This window comes from Malaclemys terrapin, chromosome 5 (genome assembly GCF_027887155.1).
Source record: "Malaclemys terrapin pileata isolate rMalTer1 chromosome 5, rMalTer1.hap1, whole genome shotgun sequence".
NCBI classification, from domain to species: domain Eukaryota; kingdom Metazoa; phylum Chordata; order Testudines; family Emydidae; genus Malaclemys; species Malaclemys terrapin.
Genome location: NC_071509.1, coordinates 27,711,929 through 27,730,311, shown reverse-complemented (window position 1 = coordinate 27,730,311; position 18,383 = coordinate 27,711,929). Strand labels below are relative to the sequence as shown.

The window sequence follows — 18,383 nt, the reverse complement described above, 5'->3', positions numbered from 1 at the left end:
GCAGAGATGAGTAATTAGCTGTGGGGTAATAAGCCTAGTGTCCTGGCTACAACCCAACACTAATATTGTAATTACATCTGGCTATCTAAATTCCTCCTGTGATTTCAAAGGATATTCTGTCTGAAAATCCTGTTTTACTGCATTGCTGAACAGCTACTGCATTCTACTCTAGAACTGGATGAAATGATGCTTGTCTACAACTTTTACATTAGGGCCTGAACCACCTCCTATTGCTGCTCTTTATTTATTAATAGTAGTGCATAGAGGTCCCAACTAGGCCAGAACCCCGTTGCACTAGGTGCTGTGTGAACATATACTAAAACATAGCCCCTGCCCTTACAGTTTTGAAGGAAAAAAGGCCCCGATTCAGGTATGTACTTAAACATGTGCTTAAGTCAGTCCTATTTAGCACACCAGTTAAGCATGTGTGCTTAACTTTAAACATATGCTTAAGCTCCAGTGACTTCAGTCAATTCAGTGCTGCCTTCAGTAGGGATGTTTTCCTGGACTGAGATGAGTAACTCAAGTCAGTAGGACTACTCCCAGGAGTAGTTTCATGAATTCTAAGGCTGGAAGGTGTTAGGGGAGACATTGGCAGCACAGCAAAATGCCCAGGCCACCACCAGTAACTGAAATACCAATTGTCATACTTATTGCCAAAAGCAGCTATGCTATAGGGGAAGGGATAGCTCAGTGGTTTGAGCATTGGCCTACTAAACCCAGGATTGTGAGTTCAATCCTTGAAGGGGCCATTTAAGAAACTGGGGTAAAAAACTGTCTGGGGATTGGTCCTGCTTTGAGCAGGGGGGTGGACTAGATGACCTCCTGAGGTCCCTTCCAACCCTGGTATTCTATGAGTCTATACACTACTAGGTTTTTGTAGCAGCCTTAGTCTAACTAGGCAGGCCAGGAGGGGAAGGGGATTGTGACGGGTTGGATCACAGAAACCCCCTTGGGAGCTGCCACCCGTTGTGCAAAGACTACCCCTGTTTCTGTTTTCCCTGCCAGCTTAGGACTCCAGTACCCTGTCCTGCTGAGCCTGACACTCCCGTCTGGCTCCGGCCACAGATCCAGGGTCTGAATCACTTGTCCCAAAGCTGCAGGTTTACCTGAAAACAGCTCGCAGTAGTGTGCTTGTCTTTAGCACTCAGATGCTCGACTCCCAATGGGGTCTAAACCCAGATAAATCCATTTTACCCTGCATAAAGCTTATGCAGGGCAAACTCATAAATTGTTCTCCCTCTATAACACTGATAGAGAGAGATGCACAGTTGTTTGCTCCCTCAGGTATTAATACGTACTCTGAGTAAATTACTAAATAAAAAGTGATTTTATTAAATACAGACAGTAGGATTTAAGTGGTTCAAAGTAGTAACAGACAGAACAAAGTAAGTCACCAAGCAAAATAAAATAAAATGCGCAAATCTATGCCTAATCAAACTGAATACAGATAATCTCACCCTCAGAGATGCTTCAGTAAGTTTTTTCTCAGACTGGACACCTTCCAGGCCTGGGCACAATTCTTTCCCCTGGTACAGCTCTTGTTCCAGCTCAGGTGGTAGCTAGGGGATTCTTCATGATGGCTCCTCTCTCCCTCTCTGTTCTCTTCCACCCCTTTATATATACTTTTGCATAAGGCGGAAACCCTTTGTCCCTCTGGGTTTCCACCTCCCCCCCCCCTCCCCCCACTGGAAAAGCACCAGGTTAAAGATGGATTCCAGTTCAGGTGACATGATCACATGTCACTGCAAGACTTCATTACTCACTTGCCAGCACACACATATACAGGAAGACTCACAGATAAATACAGCCTTCTGCAGACAATGGGAGTCATCAAGATTCCAAACCATCCTTAATGGCCCACACTTTACATAATTACAATAGGCCCTCAGAGTTATATTTTATATTTCTAGTTTTAGATACAAGAGTGGTACATTTATACAAATAGGATGATCACACTCAGTAGATTACAAAGCTCATAATGATACCTTACAAGAGACCTTTTGCATTAAGCATATCCCAGTTACGTTATATTCACTTATCATGTTTTTATAAAACCATATAGCCTGCACAACATCACAGGGATATCCACCAGAAGTGACCATGACCCTGCTGCCTTCCTTGTCAAAGCTTTCTATGAAGCTGCTGAAGTCTGTGTCTTTTAAAACAAAACAAAAAACAAACAAACAAAACCTCAGGAAGTCTAGCTATATCTTTGGACTGTTGTGTGGAAATACAGATGCAGGACTAATGGTTTAAAAGTGCTTGCTTAATGGTTTTTCTTTGATATGTTGATGTAATTGTAGCAGTTACTTAACATAAAAGGGGTAGATAGCTCTGAGTAATTTGGATTTGATCTTCTGGACATCTCTTGGAATCCCCAGTGACAGGTGGATAGCTGGCCATTTGAACCTTGTTGTTTGACCCCTCCAGACCAGTGGTTGGGAGCACTCTAACCTTTTGCATATCTGTGTGTGCTTGAGAGCTAATAAAATAGTAAGTTTGGATGAAAGCACTTTAGGTTTGTGCCAATCTTTAATCAGATGGATGCGCTGTGTCCCCCTTTGATTTGTTTCTAACACTGCCTCACAAAGAGTACAGTTACCCCGAGGTTAGGGTTGAGAGAACCCTGGGTAACAAAAGGACCATTGTGATCATCTAGTCTAACCTTCTGTATAACAGACAACACTGAACTTCCTTTGAATTAATTCCTCTTTGAACTAGAGCATACCTTTTGGAAAAAACATCTAAATTTGATTAAAAATTTTCTAGTGAAGGAGAATCCACTACTTCCTTTGGTAAATTGTTCCAGTGACTAATTACCCTCAGTTTAAAAAAAAATATGCCTTATTTCCAGTCTGAATTTGTCTAATTTTACCATCTATACACTGGATCTCATTATACCTTTGTCTGCTAAAGAGCCCATTATCAAATATTTGTTCTCCATGTAGGTAGTTAGACTGTGATCAAGTCACTCCTTAAACTTCTCAGAGGGTACGTCTATACTTACCTCCGGGTCCGGAGGTAAGCAATCGATCTTCTGGGATCGATTTATCGCGTCTTGTCTAGATGCGATAAACCGATTCCGGATCGATCCCAGAGGTGCTTGCCATCGACGCTGGTACTCCTGCTCCGCGAGAGGAGTACGCAGAGTCGACGGGGGAGCCTGCCTGCCGCGTGTGGACCCGCGGTAAGTTCGAACTAAGATACTTCGACTTCAGCTACGTTATTCACGTAGCTGAAGTTGCGTATCTTAGTTTGAAGTGGGGGGTTAGTGTGCACCAGCCCTAAGTGAAACAAATTGAACTTCTTGAGTCTACTATAATGCATATTTTCCAACCCTTAAATCAGTCTCATGGCTCTTCTCTCTACCGTCCCCAATTTATCAACATCCTTCTTGAAGTAAGGTTTTCTCAAGAGCTTGCTGGATCAGGCACTGTGGTGTGTGGGTTTTTTTTGTTTTAAAGTGGTTTTCCATATATAAATGTACAGTAATTACAACAAATCTTTCCCCTCCCCCACTATTAACAGATTAACAAGAAGACAACAGAATGGAGAATAAAGAGAAAAGCAATGGTGAGATTAAAGAAAAACAGGCAGTGAAAAAGAAAGTGGTGAGTTTGAGTTTGGGTCCCCCCCCCCCAATCTGCCTCCTAAATCTTTTATCAAGACAAACATTCACTTTGGGAGTAAAGATACAGAAGATAATTGACAATGAGCAGACTACTATCACTAATGCTCAGATCTGTAAAGGTATTTAGGCATTGCAGCGCTCAGAGTTGCAACACTTAATAATTTAGGCACCTAAATCTCATTTTTAGAAAGGGATTTAGGCACTTAGCAGCCAAGATCCCATTGACAGTCTGTCTTAAGAGCCTAAATCCCTTTCTGATCATGAGATTTAGACTCCTAAATACCTATACAAATCTGGGCCTATTTGCTTTACAATTTCGTTGAGGTGGAAGAGGAGTCTTGTGGTTTATGCACAGTCGTGGGATTTATGGGATTGGGATTCAGTTTCTGGGAGATCTTTGACCCTTTGTTGGTCTTCTCTATTCAGACTGTAAGCTTTCTAGAATGGGGACTGTCTCTTACTGTGTATCTGCAGTGTCTAGCACACTGAGGCCCTGAACTCTTGAGTTGCTGCCATTATTCAGATTTTTGGAATAACCCAAATGCTGCTTGGGGCAAACTAAATGTTTTAGGAGGTTTGAAGGAGAGGTGCTGATATGACCCTTCCTGTGGAAACCCCTCAGCTTTGCTCCTCCCCTTGCTGTGCCATAGCCTGTTTGTCAACCTTCTAGAAATGTTGCATAACTCTTTTCTCACAGCAAGAAGAGAGCAAGCTAAGTTGTCCTTGAGTAAGAAAGCTGGGGAGTTGTGTGAGGGAATGATTTGATGGCCATACGTTAAGATGCATGGCAGAGTATTTTGTTTGGTTGCTGATGGTCTTCTGTGAATGATCAGAGGCCAAAAGCATGCAGTGTGTCCAGGCAAGGCTTGTACAAAAATTCATACACACTGTCACAGGTGCAGTTGCCCTGAAACTCTTTATTTCCCCCTTTGTGGTCCACCGAGGGCACTCACTTAAAGGTTTCCAGTTCCCAGCCATAACCTGTCCTGCACAGAGACCCATGTCACACTCCCTGCTGACCAAGGCTTTCAAGGCTGCACAGCTCCCTGGATTTACACTGCGATATCCCCAACAAGCCAGATTGCTTAAACAGGACAGTGTCTGCACTTTGCTTTCTCTTCAAAGGCTATGACCAGTGTATTGCTATAGTTATAAGTTACCACACAGCTCCTTCTAAGCAAGTGTAATGCTGATAGACCCCGGTCGTCAGCAGGCGAAATTGAACCTGGGACCTCTGGAGCTTAGCCTCTACCGCATGAGCTAAAAGCCAATTGCCTGTAGAGCAGACTCATTTTCTCTCTCTCTAAGTGATCTCGGTGTCACTAGATGGGACAGACCACACCCAGAAGGTGTGTGGGTTACACAAACACTTTTATTCTTAAAGTAAAAGCGTTACAAAGAAAACTTTCTAAAACAGAGTTCCTATATGCATGCTAAAAAACTTACCACAGGTCATCCCCAACTGCAACCAAGGGCTCTAGATTTTTTTAGTCCTTAAAAACCCACTGCTGGGTTTTCTCTTTGGTTAGAAGTTCATATCCATCTTAGATACAAACCAGAACAAAAGAGGAATATCAGTTGTTTCTTTATACAGTTCGGGTCTTTGATCTTGGCCCTCTGTAACAGGGAATCAGTGGACAATAACCCTCTCCTCAGACAGTAGCTTCAAAAGGTTGGGTTGTTTTTTTTTCATAACTGGAATGGAGTTATTTGCATTAACCTCTACCTAGGGATTCCCCAGGAAATCCACTTAACACTTATTGTCCCTGAAGTCCATACTTGTCTGGCACACTTTCAATATAGTCCTTTTGAACTCCTATGTCTTACAACTGATGTATCTCCCCGCCCCCGCCCAGAGAGATAACATACATTCCTGGCTCATGATAATATATAAACTTTATACAATAAGGTCTTTCAGGGATATTGCAGGAAATGTCCCTGTCTCACACACATTCCAAAGTTGAGGGGAGTGTGTCTGGCTGGGAGGAGGGTGTGTGGGGGGGGGGAGGAGGAAGCAGTGTTGAAATGAGAAAGACATATATGGTGTAGGTGGGTGGGTATCAGATTGCACCAGCACTGCTGCTTTTGCAAGTAAGAATGTAAAATTTGTGAATAAAATGAACCAGAAAAGCATATCAGGGTGTTTGCTTACTTCTTTCTAGCCTAAAAAAGGAATTCTCCTACTCCAGAGGCCAGGTTCTCCACTGATTTGAATCTTGCATCATCGCTAACCCCTGTGCAAAGCAAATGTAAATGTTATAAATAATGACAACATTTACACTCGGATATCAATGAGTACACAAGGTACATGTCAATAGAAAAATCAAATCCCACAAGTCACTTCTTGGATTGTTCTGAAACCAGGACACATCAAAAGTTACCACATTATAGCTCCTTTCACATTCACAATACGTTGCCACAACAAGCTAGTTTTGTTAGTTATGAAATGAAAGACTGCAAGTGTATAGTCTGTCAAAAGTGGAAACAGTACAGATTTATGGCAGTAATAAGTCACATGGTTGGGAACCATTCCAAAACATACTTTTCATTATCGCCAAGGGAATATTATTGTTGACTAGTAGGTGACTTACATAAAACCCTTCCAAATTCATAATTCACTGGTTTAGGGTGGTGGGCACATTAAAAAAAAAAAAAAGCAGTAGTTCTAACTTGAGTTTTTTCCCTGCTCATGTGTCTGACTACTATCTGTTATATAATACTAATGTAAGGGTGTCACATCTGTTTGCCAGAAGGCTTGTGAAAACATTTAATTGCAGCATAGTTAAGGTTTCAAAATACTTGATACAACTGAAGCTTGTTCCATATCACTTTTTCTGTGACTTGCCAACTGGAAATTTAGTGCACTGTATGAAATCCTGTGGCCTTAGTTGGGCAGAACTTCCACTGCATTCTAACAGGCCTCTTTCCCAAGTAAGAAGGGTGTATGGACAGCAGGATTGCACCCACGGTGAATGTACTTCACACAATCTTGTGCACCAGCACAATAGTATCAGATTATATCATTTCAAAGCAGTTAATTGCCACTTTAGATGGGCTGGAATGTTTGGATTTTAACTAAAGCACTTGTAAACGTCTAACAAAGCTGATTGTTCAAGAAGGGTAGTTTCTTCACACGTGTATAGTCTTGTAATCTGCAAATCCCTGCTAGAGGGACATACTGACTTGATATTTAAGAACTAAAAAAGACGGACATGCAATTTCATGGATAATTTGCATTACCACTGTGTTTAAAATGATCACTGAGCCAAAAGCATATGCAGTCAATTGACATGCACGTGCAGTCACGGTAGTTGTGTACCACAGAAATGTAGGGCTCAAGAAGTCGAGTCCATCCCCCCTATGCCGAGGCAGGATTAAGTGTATCTGGACCATCCCAGACTAGGCTGACCAGATGTCTGGATTTTATAGGGACAGTCCAATTTTTGGGTCTTTTTCTTATATAGGCTCCTATTACCCCCCCTCCCCCATCCCCCGTCCCAATTTTTCACAGTTGCTGTCTGGTCACCCTATCCCTGACAGATGTTTGTCTAACCTTAAAAACGTTCAGTGATGGTGATTCCTCAATCTCCCTAGGTAACCAATTCCAGTACTTAACTATTTTCATAGTTAGAAAGCTTTCCCAGTATCTAGTTTAAATCTGTCTGCAGTTTAATTATTTTGTTGTATAATAAACCAAGGCCCACTATGTTCCTATCTTGAAGTGTGATGCCAATAAAAAATACAACAGCTAAAATATATCCTTAAAGGTCCACAGAGTAACTGCACCAAGTTTCTACTTTACAGAAGGAAAAACACCTACTGCTACATGGTGGTACAAGATCACCCTACAAATCTGACCTCAGTAAGACCTCTGACAATTACAGACCACCATGCAAGGACCAAACATCAGGGGTTATGTGTCTCTCAGAGGTGAAATTGCTTGTAATGTTTAACAAGGCACCAATTCAGTACTTCTCCTTATGTAATTACTGCAGTGACTCTGGGGACAATAGAAAAGAAGCAACTGCAGAGTGGACAAAGTGTAGTCGTATAATGCAGGTCAAATAGAATTATAGGACTGGAAGGGATCTCCAGAGGTCATCTAGTCCAGTCCCCTGCACTCAAGGCAGGACAGCTGATTACACGTTTTGGCATGTGATAACATTGCTCCTATTCTGTATGGATAACAAAGGACAACTGCAGGGCTGGGGCTGTCATTCTCACCCAGAACAACCTGTACAGATCAGTGGGCAAGTTAAGCACTGCTTCTGCAGCCCACCCCAATCAGACTGTTTTATGCAATGCAGAGCCAGACAATGCTGAAAACGGAACGAGCTCATTTCACTGAGGTATTGTATTTCCCCTTGAACTGCTCCTGGATCCTCATTGGCGCTGGGAGACACCAACGTGTCCCCGACTCAAATGCACCTTCACGGGGAACTTCATCTATATTGGTCACCTGTCGTTGAAAAATAAACACGAAGAACAGCGTGAGAGTCACGCCGCCAGTTAGCAGGTCCCCAACACCCGCTCCTGCAGCTGTTCCCCTGGCGCAGGGAATCCCCGCGCCCGTGACACACGGCAGTGCAACTCACACCAACCTCTGCAGCACAGTTTGCAGGGACGCGGTGCTGGTGAAGCCCCGCAAACGTGCGCTGGGATTGCAACACGTCCAAGCGGCTGACAGCGAAGCGCGGTGAACTGAACTCACCCCGGCTCCCGCAGGGGACTCTTCCCCGCTGCCTAACGTGCACAGCGCCGCCGGATTGCAGCGTGCCAACCCCCCCGGCTCCCCGCAGCTCCGCGGGTTTCCTCTCCCCAGGCAACCACACTCAAGATGTCTGCAGGGCTGCTCCGGCACGCCCGCTACACGTGTGCACGGACTGGCTGGCTCGCCTCACAGGCAGCTGGACTAAGGCGGCGCCACGGGACCAAACTTCACCCGAAATCGGCCAGTTTAACGTCCCCGAGACAAAGTACCAAGCCCCAGCCGCAGAGAGAGAAACGCAAGTAGCACCACGTGGCTGCTAACGGTAATTTCGGCCGGGTTTGGAAAATGAAACCAGAGCGAGTCCGGCTTGCCCCTGGGCGTTGCGTTTGCACGGTTACACAACGCGCTCCGTTTCTTAATGTGGAGCAGCCCCGTGGAAAGCGCGCAGAGCTCGGTGCCGGGTTTGCACATCTCCCCCAGGGGCTTTCTCCCCCGGCGCCCCGTGCCCATGGTGCGCACGGACTGGCCGGCCTCCTGACAGACAGCTGGGCTAAGGCGGCACCACAGGACCCAAGCTCACCCGGAAATGGCCACTGTCGTGCCCCTGATACAAAGGACCAGCCGGAGAGAGAAAACCGTAAGTAGCACCACGTGGCTGCTTAACGGTAATTTGTGCTGGGTTGGGAGCATGAAACGAGACAATGATCCTGCCTCACCCAGAGGAGCTGCGCTTGCATTTCAATTTCGTGGCTCAACTAAGTAATTTAGTGGAAGGACCAGAAATGGGGTAGGATTTTCATGGAGTTTCTCCGCCAACACCGTGCAAATCGTACTATGACCAGAGGGCAACTGGAACAAAGTCTCTTGTGTATTAAAGAAAGACAAAAATAAAGAGGGAGGGACAAAAAGGGATTTTTTCCCCCTTCCAGCTTGGTGGAACGATGCACAGCACTTAGCACATGTAACTCTATCTCCACTCTTCTTGAGAGTGGAGCAAAAAACCACTTTAGTCCTTTCTCTTTTAGAAAAGTTGTGGTGCTGTTGTTTTAGTAGAGAGAGGCTGTCTGATACACAGCTGTGAGACTACAGAGCTAAAAAATACTACCATTAGCAGACTACCTCACAGAGTAGAACCAGAGTTACCCTGGGGGAAGGGAATGAACTGCTGTCACCACTACTGAAGATAAGAGCAGGAGAATGACCTTTACAGGTGCAAGACAAAGATTGCTACTTCAGCAGCTTTGGAATAGGTTTTGAAGGGAGGTTGTGGAATCCTAGTCATTGGAGGTTTCTAAGAACAGGTTGGACAATCACCTGTCAGGGACAGTCCAGGTCAGTGGTTCTCAAACTTTTGTACTGGTTACCCTTTTCACATAGCAAGCCTCTGAGTGCAAACCCCCTTATAAATTAAAAACACTTTTTAATATATTTAACACCATTATAAATGCTGGGGTTTGGAGTGGAGGCTAACAGCTTGCGACCCCCCCCATGTAATAACCTCACGACCCCCAGAGGTGTCCTGACCCCCAGTTTGAGAACCCCTGGTCTATGTGAACTAAATCCTCTCTTAGCACAAGAGGCTGGACTAGATGACCTACATTTTATTTCTTCCTAAGATCACTGGTATCAATGACAAGCCTATCCGAGCAAGAAAAGGACCAGAAATGGGGGATTTGGACTTTCTTCCTGTCCCAGATTCCGAAAGAGCAAACTAAGCTGAGGAGTCAAGATGTAAATATGCCAGCTTGTGCAAAGAAATATGGGTCAAGATTTGAAAAAGTGACTTGATTTTTGGGTGCCTTGGGTTGGGTGTCCCATCTTGAGACACCTGAAAAGGGCCCAGTTTTCAGAGAGTAGATGCTCAGCACTTCCTTAAAAGTGTGCCCCTTTCAGGTGTCTGAAGTTGGGCACTCAAAAATCTAGGCACCTATAATAGTCACATTTGAAAATCTAGACCGTATCTCTTTAAGTCACCCAGGTACTGGTGAAATATTACATTTTATGCTTGCTATTTAATTGTAAAAGGGACTGTAACTCTGTACAACTAAAAGTTTGAATTGGGCTTTAAACAACAGGGCTGCAAATGTTGCAATTCAAAATAAAATACTGAATTTAAGAGTTGCACACGTTAGTGGATAAATCTGTTAATTTCTGGACAAGAGAGACATGCTTGGAGAAAAAATATTATTAAGAGATGTAGGGGACAGTATGACTCGTAGGCCATGCTGTTGAGAGCTTTGGTATTAATGGGGGACGTTCGGTTACCTGAATTTTGAGAAGTTCCCCCTGGATTGTTCAGAGATCTTTGTTCTGAACTCACTGTTATAACTTCACCTAAGGGAGAGTCATCAGTGTGGTAACAGTCACAACTGTGCTTTGAACGATGACCTCTGACTGATGCAAGGAAATTGATGGTATAAAGTGTAAAGCAAAGGAGTGTGTGAGGAGTGGTAGTTAATGTTATGCTGTTTACTTTCCCAGTGATCATCCATCTGTGTTCGTAAGGAATATGGGAAAGAACTTTTAAAGTGCTTAGGATCCCATCAGAATTAATATGTTTCTCCAAAAGCAGTTGTCTGATAAAGCTCTTACTTAATTCTGCTTTCTTCCGTGTCTTGCTCTCCTAAAATTTGAATAAATCTGGACTAATGGGAGTGGAGAGGCAGGTCACAAACAAAAGTGAAGCATGCTGCTTTAAAACTCTCAAGCAAGCAATTTTGAGTTTTGGGGAACTTCCTATAGTGATTAGTATGCTTGGAATAGAGGTTGCATGTCACACAAAGTGACATATAAACCCAGTGCAGGAGTGACAGTTACTGGGTCAAAGGATGAGGTAGAGGGGTATTTCTAATTGGTGGCATTTCTGTGACTTGTACTCTGGGTCTTCTACTTTTTAACCCCGGAGGCATATGTATTTAGTCTCTTGCTGCAACCCTCATTCATTCACTGAGTTTTGGAATGCCTAGAGTGCCTGTCCCTGACCATGATGTGGGAATGCCCACCTGGATCTGTTCTTTTAGTTGCTTCCTGGCTACTTACCTTCTAGCCTGCCTTTAACTCAATATTTGAAGCAGATCTAGTGGTGCAGTAAGACTGGTATGAAGGGTGGCAAGTACAGTATCAAGTATTCGGATGTTTCTATTGATGGGTGTAAAGAGCCTGCATTTCTAAAATTGCCCCTTCTAATCAAAACTGAATGACACATTTTTGTTTCGTTGTTCCCTTCTGTAAAATTGGCTGATCTTAACAAACGATCCTGTAGTAAGCGGTAAACACAATGGGATACATTTCCCCACCCAGGACTTCCTGCACACAATTCTCACTGCCTTGAATGGGAGAAGAATGGTTAACAACCTGTGTAATTCTCTGAAATTTATCATAGTGCACAGAAGAAGTTAAAAACTCCAGGCCCTCCAACACAGCATGTTTGTGAGCTCTCCGTGACTTCAAATACAGGAGGTGACTGACCTCAGCAGAGGTCCCCTCATGCTGCAGCCTTTGCCCAGACACTTTAATCTCCCACAGTTTGTTAGTAAACCATGCCTGGCTGTGACAATGTGAAGGGAAAGAATGCTTAAGAGCCTCTCTGTCAACTTCAGTAGACAACAGACACTGTATGCTGATCCACTAAGAAGTTGCAGCAATGACTCCCTGGATGAGGCAGCTATAAAGTCCCTAATAATCCCCTGGAAATGCTCTGGAGCCAGTAGATTATTTCTAAAGTGGCTCCATTTTAACAGGCCCATTCATTCCTGAGAGGAATAGAGACTATGATGATTGTCCTTAGGAACTTTTTAACCCTAGATCTGCATTCCAGAGGCAGACTCATCTGTTTAAACTCAGTCTGATTTATTTCCTAAGTCCCATTTTCAAAAGGATTTAAGCATTTAGAAGACTAAAACGTATTGACTTTCAATTACTGTAACCACTTACGACAAATTTATGGAGTATCTGCATGCCACAAATTCAAGGGCCAATAAAGATGAGCTGTCATCCAGGATCAGCATCCCAAAGTGACTCTCCCACCAGGCCAGGAATTTCCATGAACAATTCTGTAGAGCTTTGATTCAGGGGAGGTACAGGTCGCTTCTCTGATTATGCTCTGGTACCCAGGCTGAGCGCACATTCCATTCTAGTCATCTTTGACACAGAGAACAAAATGGATAATGGGGAAATAGGAGGAACATTTAAATCCCAGACCTACCACTGTCCATAAAAGAGACAGATTTCACAAGCATAATCAGAAACTGAGAGAAACAGACATTTTTGTGGTATCAATCTTGACTTGTGATTATGAGAACAGTGAAAGATGAATGCACTAGATACAAAATATTCTCTGGGATGCAAGACTGTTAAGTCTGGCAGAAACTCCAACTGCAGAATGATCCTACCCTCTGAGCAGCTGTTGAGATGGCAAATATGAAACTGCAAATTGCTAACACAAGTGGTGAATGCAAAGACAAACTTAAAGGAGGGGCATCAGTTGGCAATTACTGGCAGAGACACAGTACGAAAAAAACCTGTCCAGCTAACAGCAAGTGGTTGTAGCAAATAACTACTAGAATATTTGTCTCAGATCTTCAAAATCCAGTGGGTACTAGAAATGATGGAGCCCTGTTCCTGGGCTGTCTCATAGTAACTGCTGGGCTGATCTTGGATACGATACAAATATGACCTATAATGAAGACCCTACCTGAATCGCAGGATGATCTTCAAATAATTGCAACTGAGTTGCGGAAAAGTATTAATGGACTTTTATTAATAGCAGTAAATTTGGAAAAGCCACAATAGACCTATTTGTTTAAGAAAAAATTGCTAGAATGATATAAACACTCAACTAGTATGTTATGCCTGCGAACTTTTTCATAACCAGACAATTTGGTGCAGCTATAGGGGCGTAACCAGGGAGGGGTGAATGGGGTAGCTTCCCATGGCAGAAAGCCGTGTTGGGGGGGTGAAATGACAAAAAAACTGGCAGGGGGTAGAGCCTTGCAGCGGGTATAGTATTGCCACCCTTACTGCTGCGCTGCTGCTGGCGGCGGCACTGCCTTCAGGGCTGAGCGGCCAGAGAACCGTGATTGCTGGCTGGGCACCCAGCTCTGAAGGCAGCACCACTGCCAGCAGCAGCACAGAAGTAAGGATGGCAATACCATGCCTGCTGCAGGACTCTACTCCCCTAGCGTTTCTTCCCCCCAATATTGTGAATGAAGTAGGACCTTACCTATAATCTAGAATGTGGAAGGCATTTGTTTTTAATACACTTTGGAGCAGAAATCTGGATGACACAAAGAGGATGAAGCTGAGAATTTATAAAGTTTAAAGAGAAAATTAACTAAAACCTGAAATACCTGTAATATTCTGTAGGATTCTGTACGTTGTTTTAGGAGATAGCACTAACAGCATAACCCATATTTTAGGGATAGCAATGTGATTTCATGACCTAATTTGCATATTCTAGAACAATCTTGTTTCCCTCTGCTTAAGGAAAGTCTACTCAAGGGCTTGTCACATTAAGATTAGACGAATATATCCCAGTGCCTTGATTAACTGCATTAGCTGTATATTTCTGATGAGGTTGCCTTTGACTGTGGTCTGTAGCAGCTTGCTTCTTGGTGTGGGATCTCCTATTAATGGAGTACTTGATATAATCGGAGACATACTCTTATCTGTATGTAGCCACAGGGAAAAGTCTCCAGGACCAGAGGAATGTATTGGAAGTGCAGTAATAATACCGAGCTCTTATATAGCACTTTTCATCAGTAGATTGCCAACCCTTCACAAGTGAGCTCAGTATCATCATCCACATTTTTCAGGGTACTGTCAGCCAGCAGTTGAGCCAAGGTCTCTCCTGAGCCCCAGGCCACTCTTTTAGTCACTAGGCCATACTTTTTCTGTACTCAAGAATAAAACTCTCGTCTGGACCTGGGTTAGGTTCTCCAGCCAATCTGCATCCGAGGTGATTGAGGTTTTTGTTGAATGCAGCTTTTAATTTTTAACATCCTCTACAGTAAATAGTAAAATAACATGTGCAGTAAAAAACGTGCACATTGCAAGATTTTTGAATTAATCTGATTTAAAAATATATGTATAAATGTGACAACTTCATATCAACATTCATTTCGGTTGAATTACAAGAGAGAATATGTTTCCAAGCTGTTCCCCTTTGTCTTGAGGATGTACTTGATTGTCTGCAAGACACTGCCATTAATAATTATAACTGTATCTTAAAAAGTAAACTGATGATTCCTAAATTATTTTCTTTTCAGGACTGGTCTGGCAGCCTTATTATTGCCTCTTTAGCTGGAGCTTTTGGGTCTTCATTTCTTTATGGTTACAATCTCTCTGTAGTGAATGCACCAACAGTGGTAAGTGACTGAAAGCTTTTAAAATCTAATTCCAGTAGAGGGTGATGTTGTCCAAAAATTACACAAACTATTTGAAATACTTGTTGGTAAGACTTTTTGTATAGTGGGAGAGAAAAGAGATATAATAACTTCTGTAAGACTTTTGTTCCCTATAACTAGATTTTTGTAATCTTTTGTTTGTTTCTTTCTCCCATAAAGTCACAGTGTAGTTCAAATGTTTGTCATGAAAACTAAGTGTTCCTTTTGAAATGTGTAGTTTCATTTCATATGAGTTTGTTCTGTGTGGTAAAATAATTCCAGTAGCACGCTTTTAAGTACTAAGTATACACAGCTATATGCCTACTTTTGATCACATTGTTCTTAAGAATTGTAGAGCATTCTGTTCTCACAGTTGGATAATAGAATTTGTTCTTGCTCTTCCTTTTACTGGGGCCATTCTATTGCATTTCATACTGTACCTTGTTTATGGTCCATGTAGTGAAACTGCTATGTTGGCCATTTACCAACTGCTACTGTAAGTTCTGCTGATGGAATATATGATAAGAATGGAATATTATGAAATGATCTATAGTATTTTTTGGAATTTTATTCTGAATACTATTACAAATTAAGGTTTAAATGCTTTGTTCAAAGTGCACTCATCATTAATTGGTGTATACTCTTATTTTTTTTCTATCACAAAATAAGAATAAGGGAACAGTGAATGAAATTGAAAGTGACAAATTTTAAAGACCTTTTGTATAATTTATAATTAACCAGTGGAATTCATTGCCAGAAGAGATCGTTGACACCAGTGGTTCCAGGTCTTACTGGAATTAATGGACGTTTTCCTGCTTAATTCAGTGGGGCCTGGTTTTTACCCCAAGAGCTTAATCAGATTCAGCGGATATGATATTTACATGTATAATGAGAATGTTTTCTGTTACTGGATAGGGTAATAAATTGAAAGAATATAGACCCTCATGCTTCACAGCATAAGCAAATCATTAACCCATAAGGTTAGGAAGAAACTTATACCATAGGAAAGCTTTTTCCATAAGTTTCTAGGAACTTCCTCCGAAGCAGCAAGTACTGGCCCCTGTCAGAAAGAGGACTAGATAGACCATGTCTGATCAGTTATGATCTATGGGCATGGCTACACTTGCAGATGTAGAGCGCTTTGAGTTAAACCAGCCTTCATAGAGCGCAGTAGGGAAAGCGCTGCAGTCTGTCCACACTGACCACTGCCAGTGCACTGGCATGGCCACATTAGCAGCTCTTGCAATGGCCACAGAGAGCAGTGCTTTGTGGTAGCTATCCCAGCATGCAAGTGGCTGCAATGTACTTTTCAAATGGGGGGTGGGGTGGGGTGTGACAGGGAGTGTATTGTATGTATGTGGAGGGAGAGCGAGTGGGTTTTTGGGGGGCTGAGAGCATGTGAGCATACTGTCTTGTAAGTTCAGACAGTAGCAGACCTCCCCTTTCCCCCCCCACCTCTCTCTCTCACACACAGCATTCCACAGTAATGGTTGCTTTGTCTCACAGCAGATAACCATGCCGGCTGTCAAATGGAGCTTTCAAAGGGCATATCCAAAACAATGACAAGAGTGGCCACTTGACTTCAGGGCATTATGGGATGTTTCCGGAGGCTGATCAGAGCGCAGTAATGCAACACCTCGTTCACACTGACACTGGGGTACTCCAGCGAGGGCGCATCAAACGTTATTCTACTTGCCCAGGTGGAATACCAGGAGTGCTCTAGCCATGGAGTCAGAGCGCTCTACGTGTCTTGCCAGTGTGGATGGGTAGTGAGCTAGTGCGCCCGGGGCTCCTTTAATATGCTCTAACTCGCACGTGTAGCCAAGCCCTACATGTTTGATCCATTATGGCATTTCCTGTACGCTTCTTCAGCTTGTGATCTTGGTAGATCTCATAAAGTGAACAACTTTGGGAAAGTTCAGTACTTGGATAGGAAGTTACTTAGGAAACTGAGGTGCTGCAAGTACTAGTGATGGTGATACTTTTTTCCCTCTGAATAAATATTGTCCTAAAATGGTGTAAGGGGCCAATCTGAGCTTAGAAGTCCCAACTCTCAGCTGAGGCACAAAACAGGTTGCCTAATAGTTAGAAATTGTTTTTGCAGGAGTAGAAGTAAGTGTGTGTGTGTCTGTGAGAGAGAGGGAGGCAGCTGTTTGATAGCTGCACACATGAGGCTTGTAATGTGACAATTAGTCATAGTGGAGTTGTATTTATTATGCAGCTTTGACCTCCTCACTTGTACTCTGCTCCCCAGTGCAATCTATTACATGGTTCAAAAGCAGATGCTGCCAGTGCTGCTTATTTAGAGCAAGATTGTGCCATTCTTATTTACATTGTTGTACCTTATTATGGACTACAGAGGTTTTTACCACAAGCCCTGAGTAAAGGTGTCAATATGTAGGTACGTTGCCCCAGGAGCAGAACCACAGCCTGCCTGCTGGTTCCCTTCTCAGTCTGGGGAGGAAAGCAATCCCTAGCACAGGTCACTTTCCTGCCTGTGCCGGCTCAGCTGTACATGCCAGTGCTTTGGGAAAAAGGTCAGTGTGTCCTGGTGTGCCTAGGGCAGCCCTTGCTGGAAATGCCAAGGTCAAGGCAGGCTGCAAAAGGGAGAGCCGATAGTCCCAAGACTGACTGGGTAACACTGAACTGTTAAACTCCCCAACCAGTCACAAACTGTACTTCTGATCCCCCACACTGGTTATCGAAAAGCAAAAAAGAAATCACACAGCCCCCTTTATTGCATTCCAGTTCTCTGGCTCCCAATCAGCACTTAGGTCCAGTACAGTGAGAAGTTATTTAAAAAACGCTGCTCATATATACAAAATGTTCTTCTGATCCCAAAGGGTCAGCCACGTCACCAGATCCGTATAGGTTTGCATCTTATCCAAAATACCACACTGCCAGCCAATCCTTTAGTGCCTAAAACTAAAGGTTTATAATAAAGAAAAAAGAAAGAACAAGAAGAGAGATGTTAAATGGTAAAACAGTCACATACATAAAAAGACTTCAAAATCCATCAAGTTCCTAGCAGTACTGGTGAATTTGCTGGCTTGAACACATCCACAGTTTGGATGGGTCATTCAGTCCTTTGTTCAGAGCTTCATTTGTAGAAAGGTTACTCCAGAGGTAAGAAGCAGGAATGGAGAAGATGCAGCTTCCTTTTATAGTCTTTTACCATGCAGCTTGATTTCCTTTGTTCCAAACACAAGCAGCCCAGCACATGGCCTGGAAGCCTTAGACCGTTCTGTCCATAGGCATGCCCTTGCATGCCTTACTGAGTAATAAGTTGTATCCCTTGCCTTCTCAATGGGTCAATTGTATAGCTGATGTAAGGGTAGGCAGTGCTAATGCCAATCTATCTGGGGGTGTCACCCAGATGCACAGCACAAACAGACATACCATACATATAACTTACAATACAAAGGTGATACAAACACACAAATGAGATTATTATACCTGACAAATTATAACATTTTTGCAGATACCTTACGCGGCATATCTGGCATAACTCATTGCAATTTTACAACATTGGTATTCATAGTATCCTAAAGTGCCCCCCCAATTCCATATAACATCGCAGGTAGAGTCAAGACTTTGCTCATGCCCTGCCCCTGTTGTTCACTTTTTGCCTGTATGCATGGGAAGGGGACTAGCA

General features: G+C 43.2%; 1 protein-coding gene and 1 long non-coding RNA gene across 4 annotated transcripts in view; one reads left to right on the top strand and one right to left on the bottom strand.

The window, feature by feature from the left end:
- Window positions 1-1,324: 1,324 nt before the first annotated feature.
- SLC2A9 (solute carrier family 2 member 9) overlaps window positions 1,325-18,383 on the top strand; it is a 163,828-nt gene continuing 146,769 nt past the window's right edge. For 2 of the 3 annotated variants that reach the window (XM_054029516.1, XM_054029517.1), the window contains exons 1-2: window positions 8,692-8,982; window positions 14,612-14,710. In XM_054029516.1, the coding sequence (XP_053885491.1) occupies window positions 8,932-8,982; window positions 14,612-14,710 (150 nt within the window). In that variant the 5' untranslated portion in view covers window positions 8,692-8,931. Of the gene's footprint in view, window positions 3,615-8,691; window positions 8,983-14,611; window positions 14,711-18,383 lie in introns of those variants that run through there. The other variant, XM_054029518.1, reaches the window with a different exon arrangement.
- LOC128837879 (uncharacterized) lies at window positions 6,109-8,665 on the bottom strand. Its single transcript, XR_008445049.1, has 2 exons — window positions 8,236-8,665; window positions 6,109-8,093 (listed from the first exon to the last, which is right to left on the bottom strand). It is a non-coding gene; the product is annotated as an uncharacterized LOC128837879 (long non-coding RNA).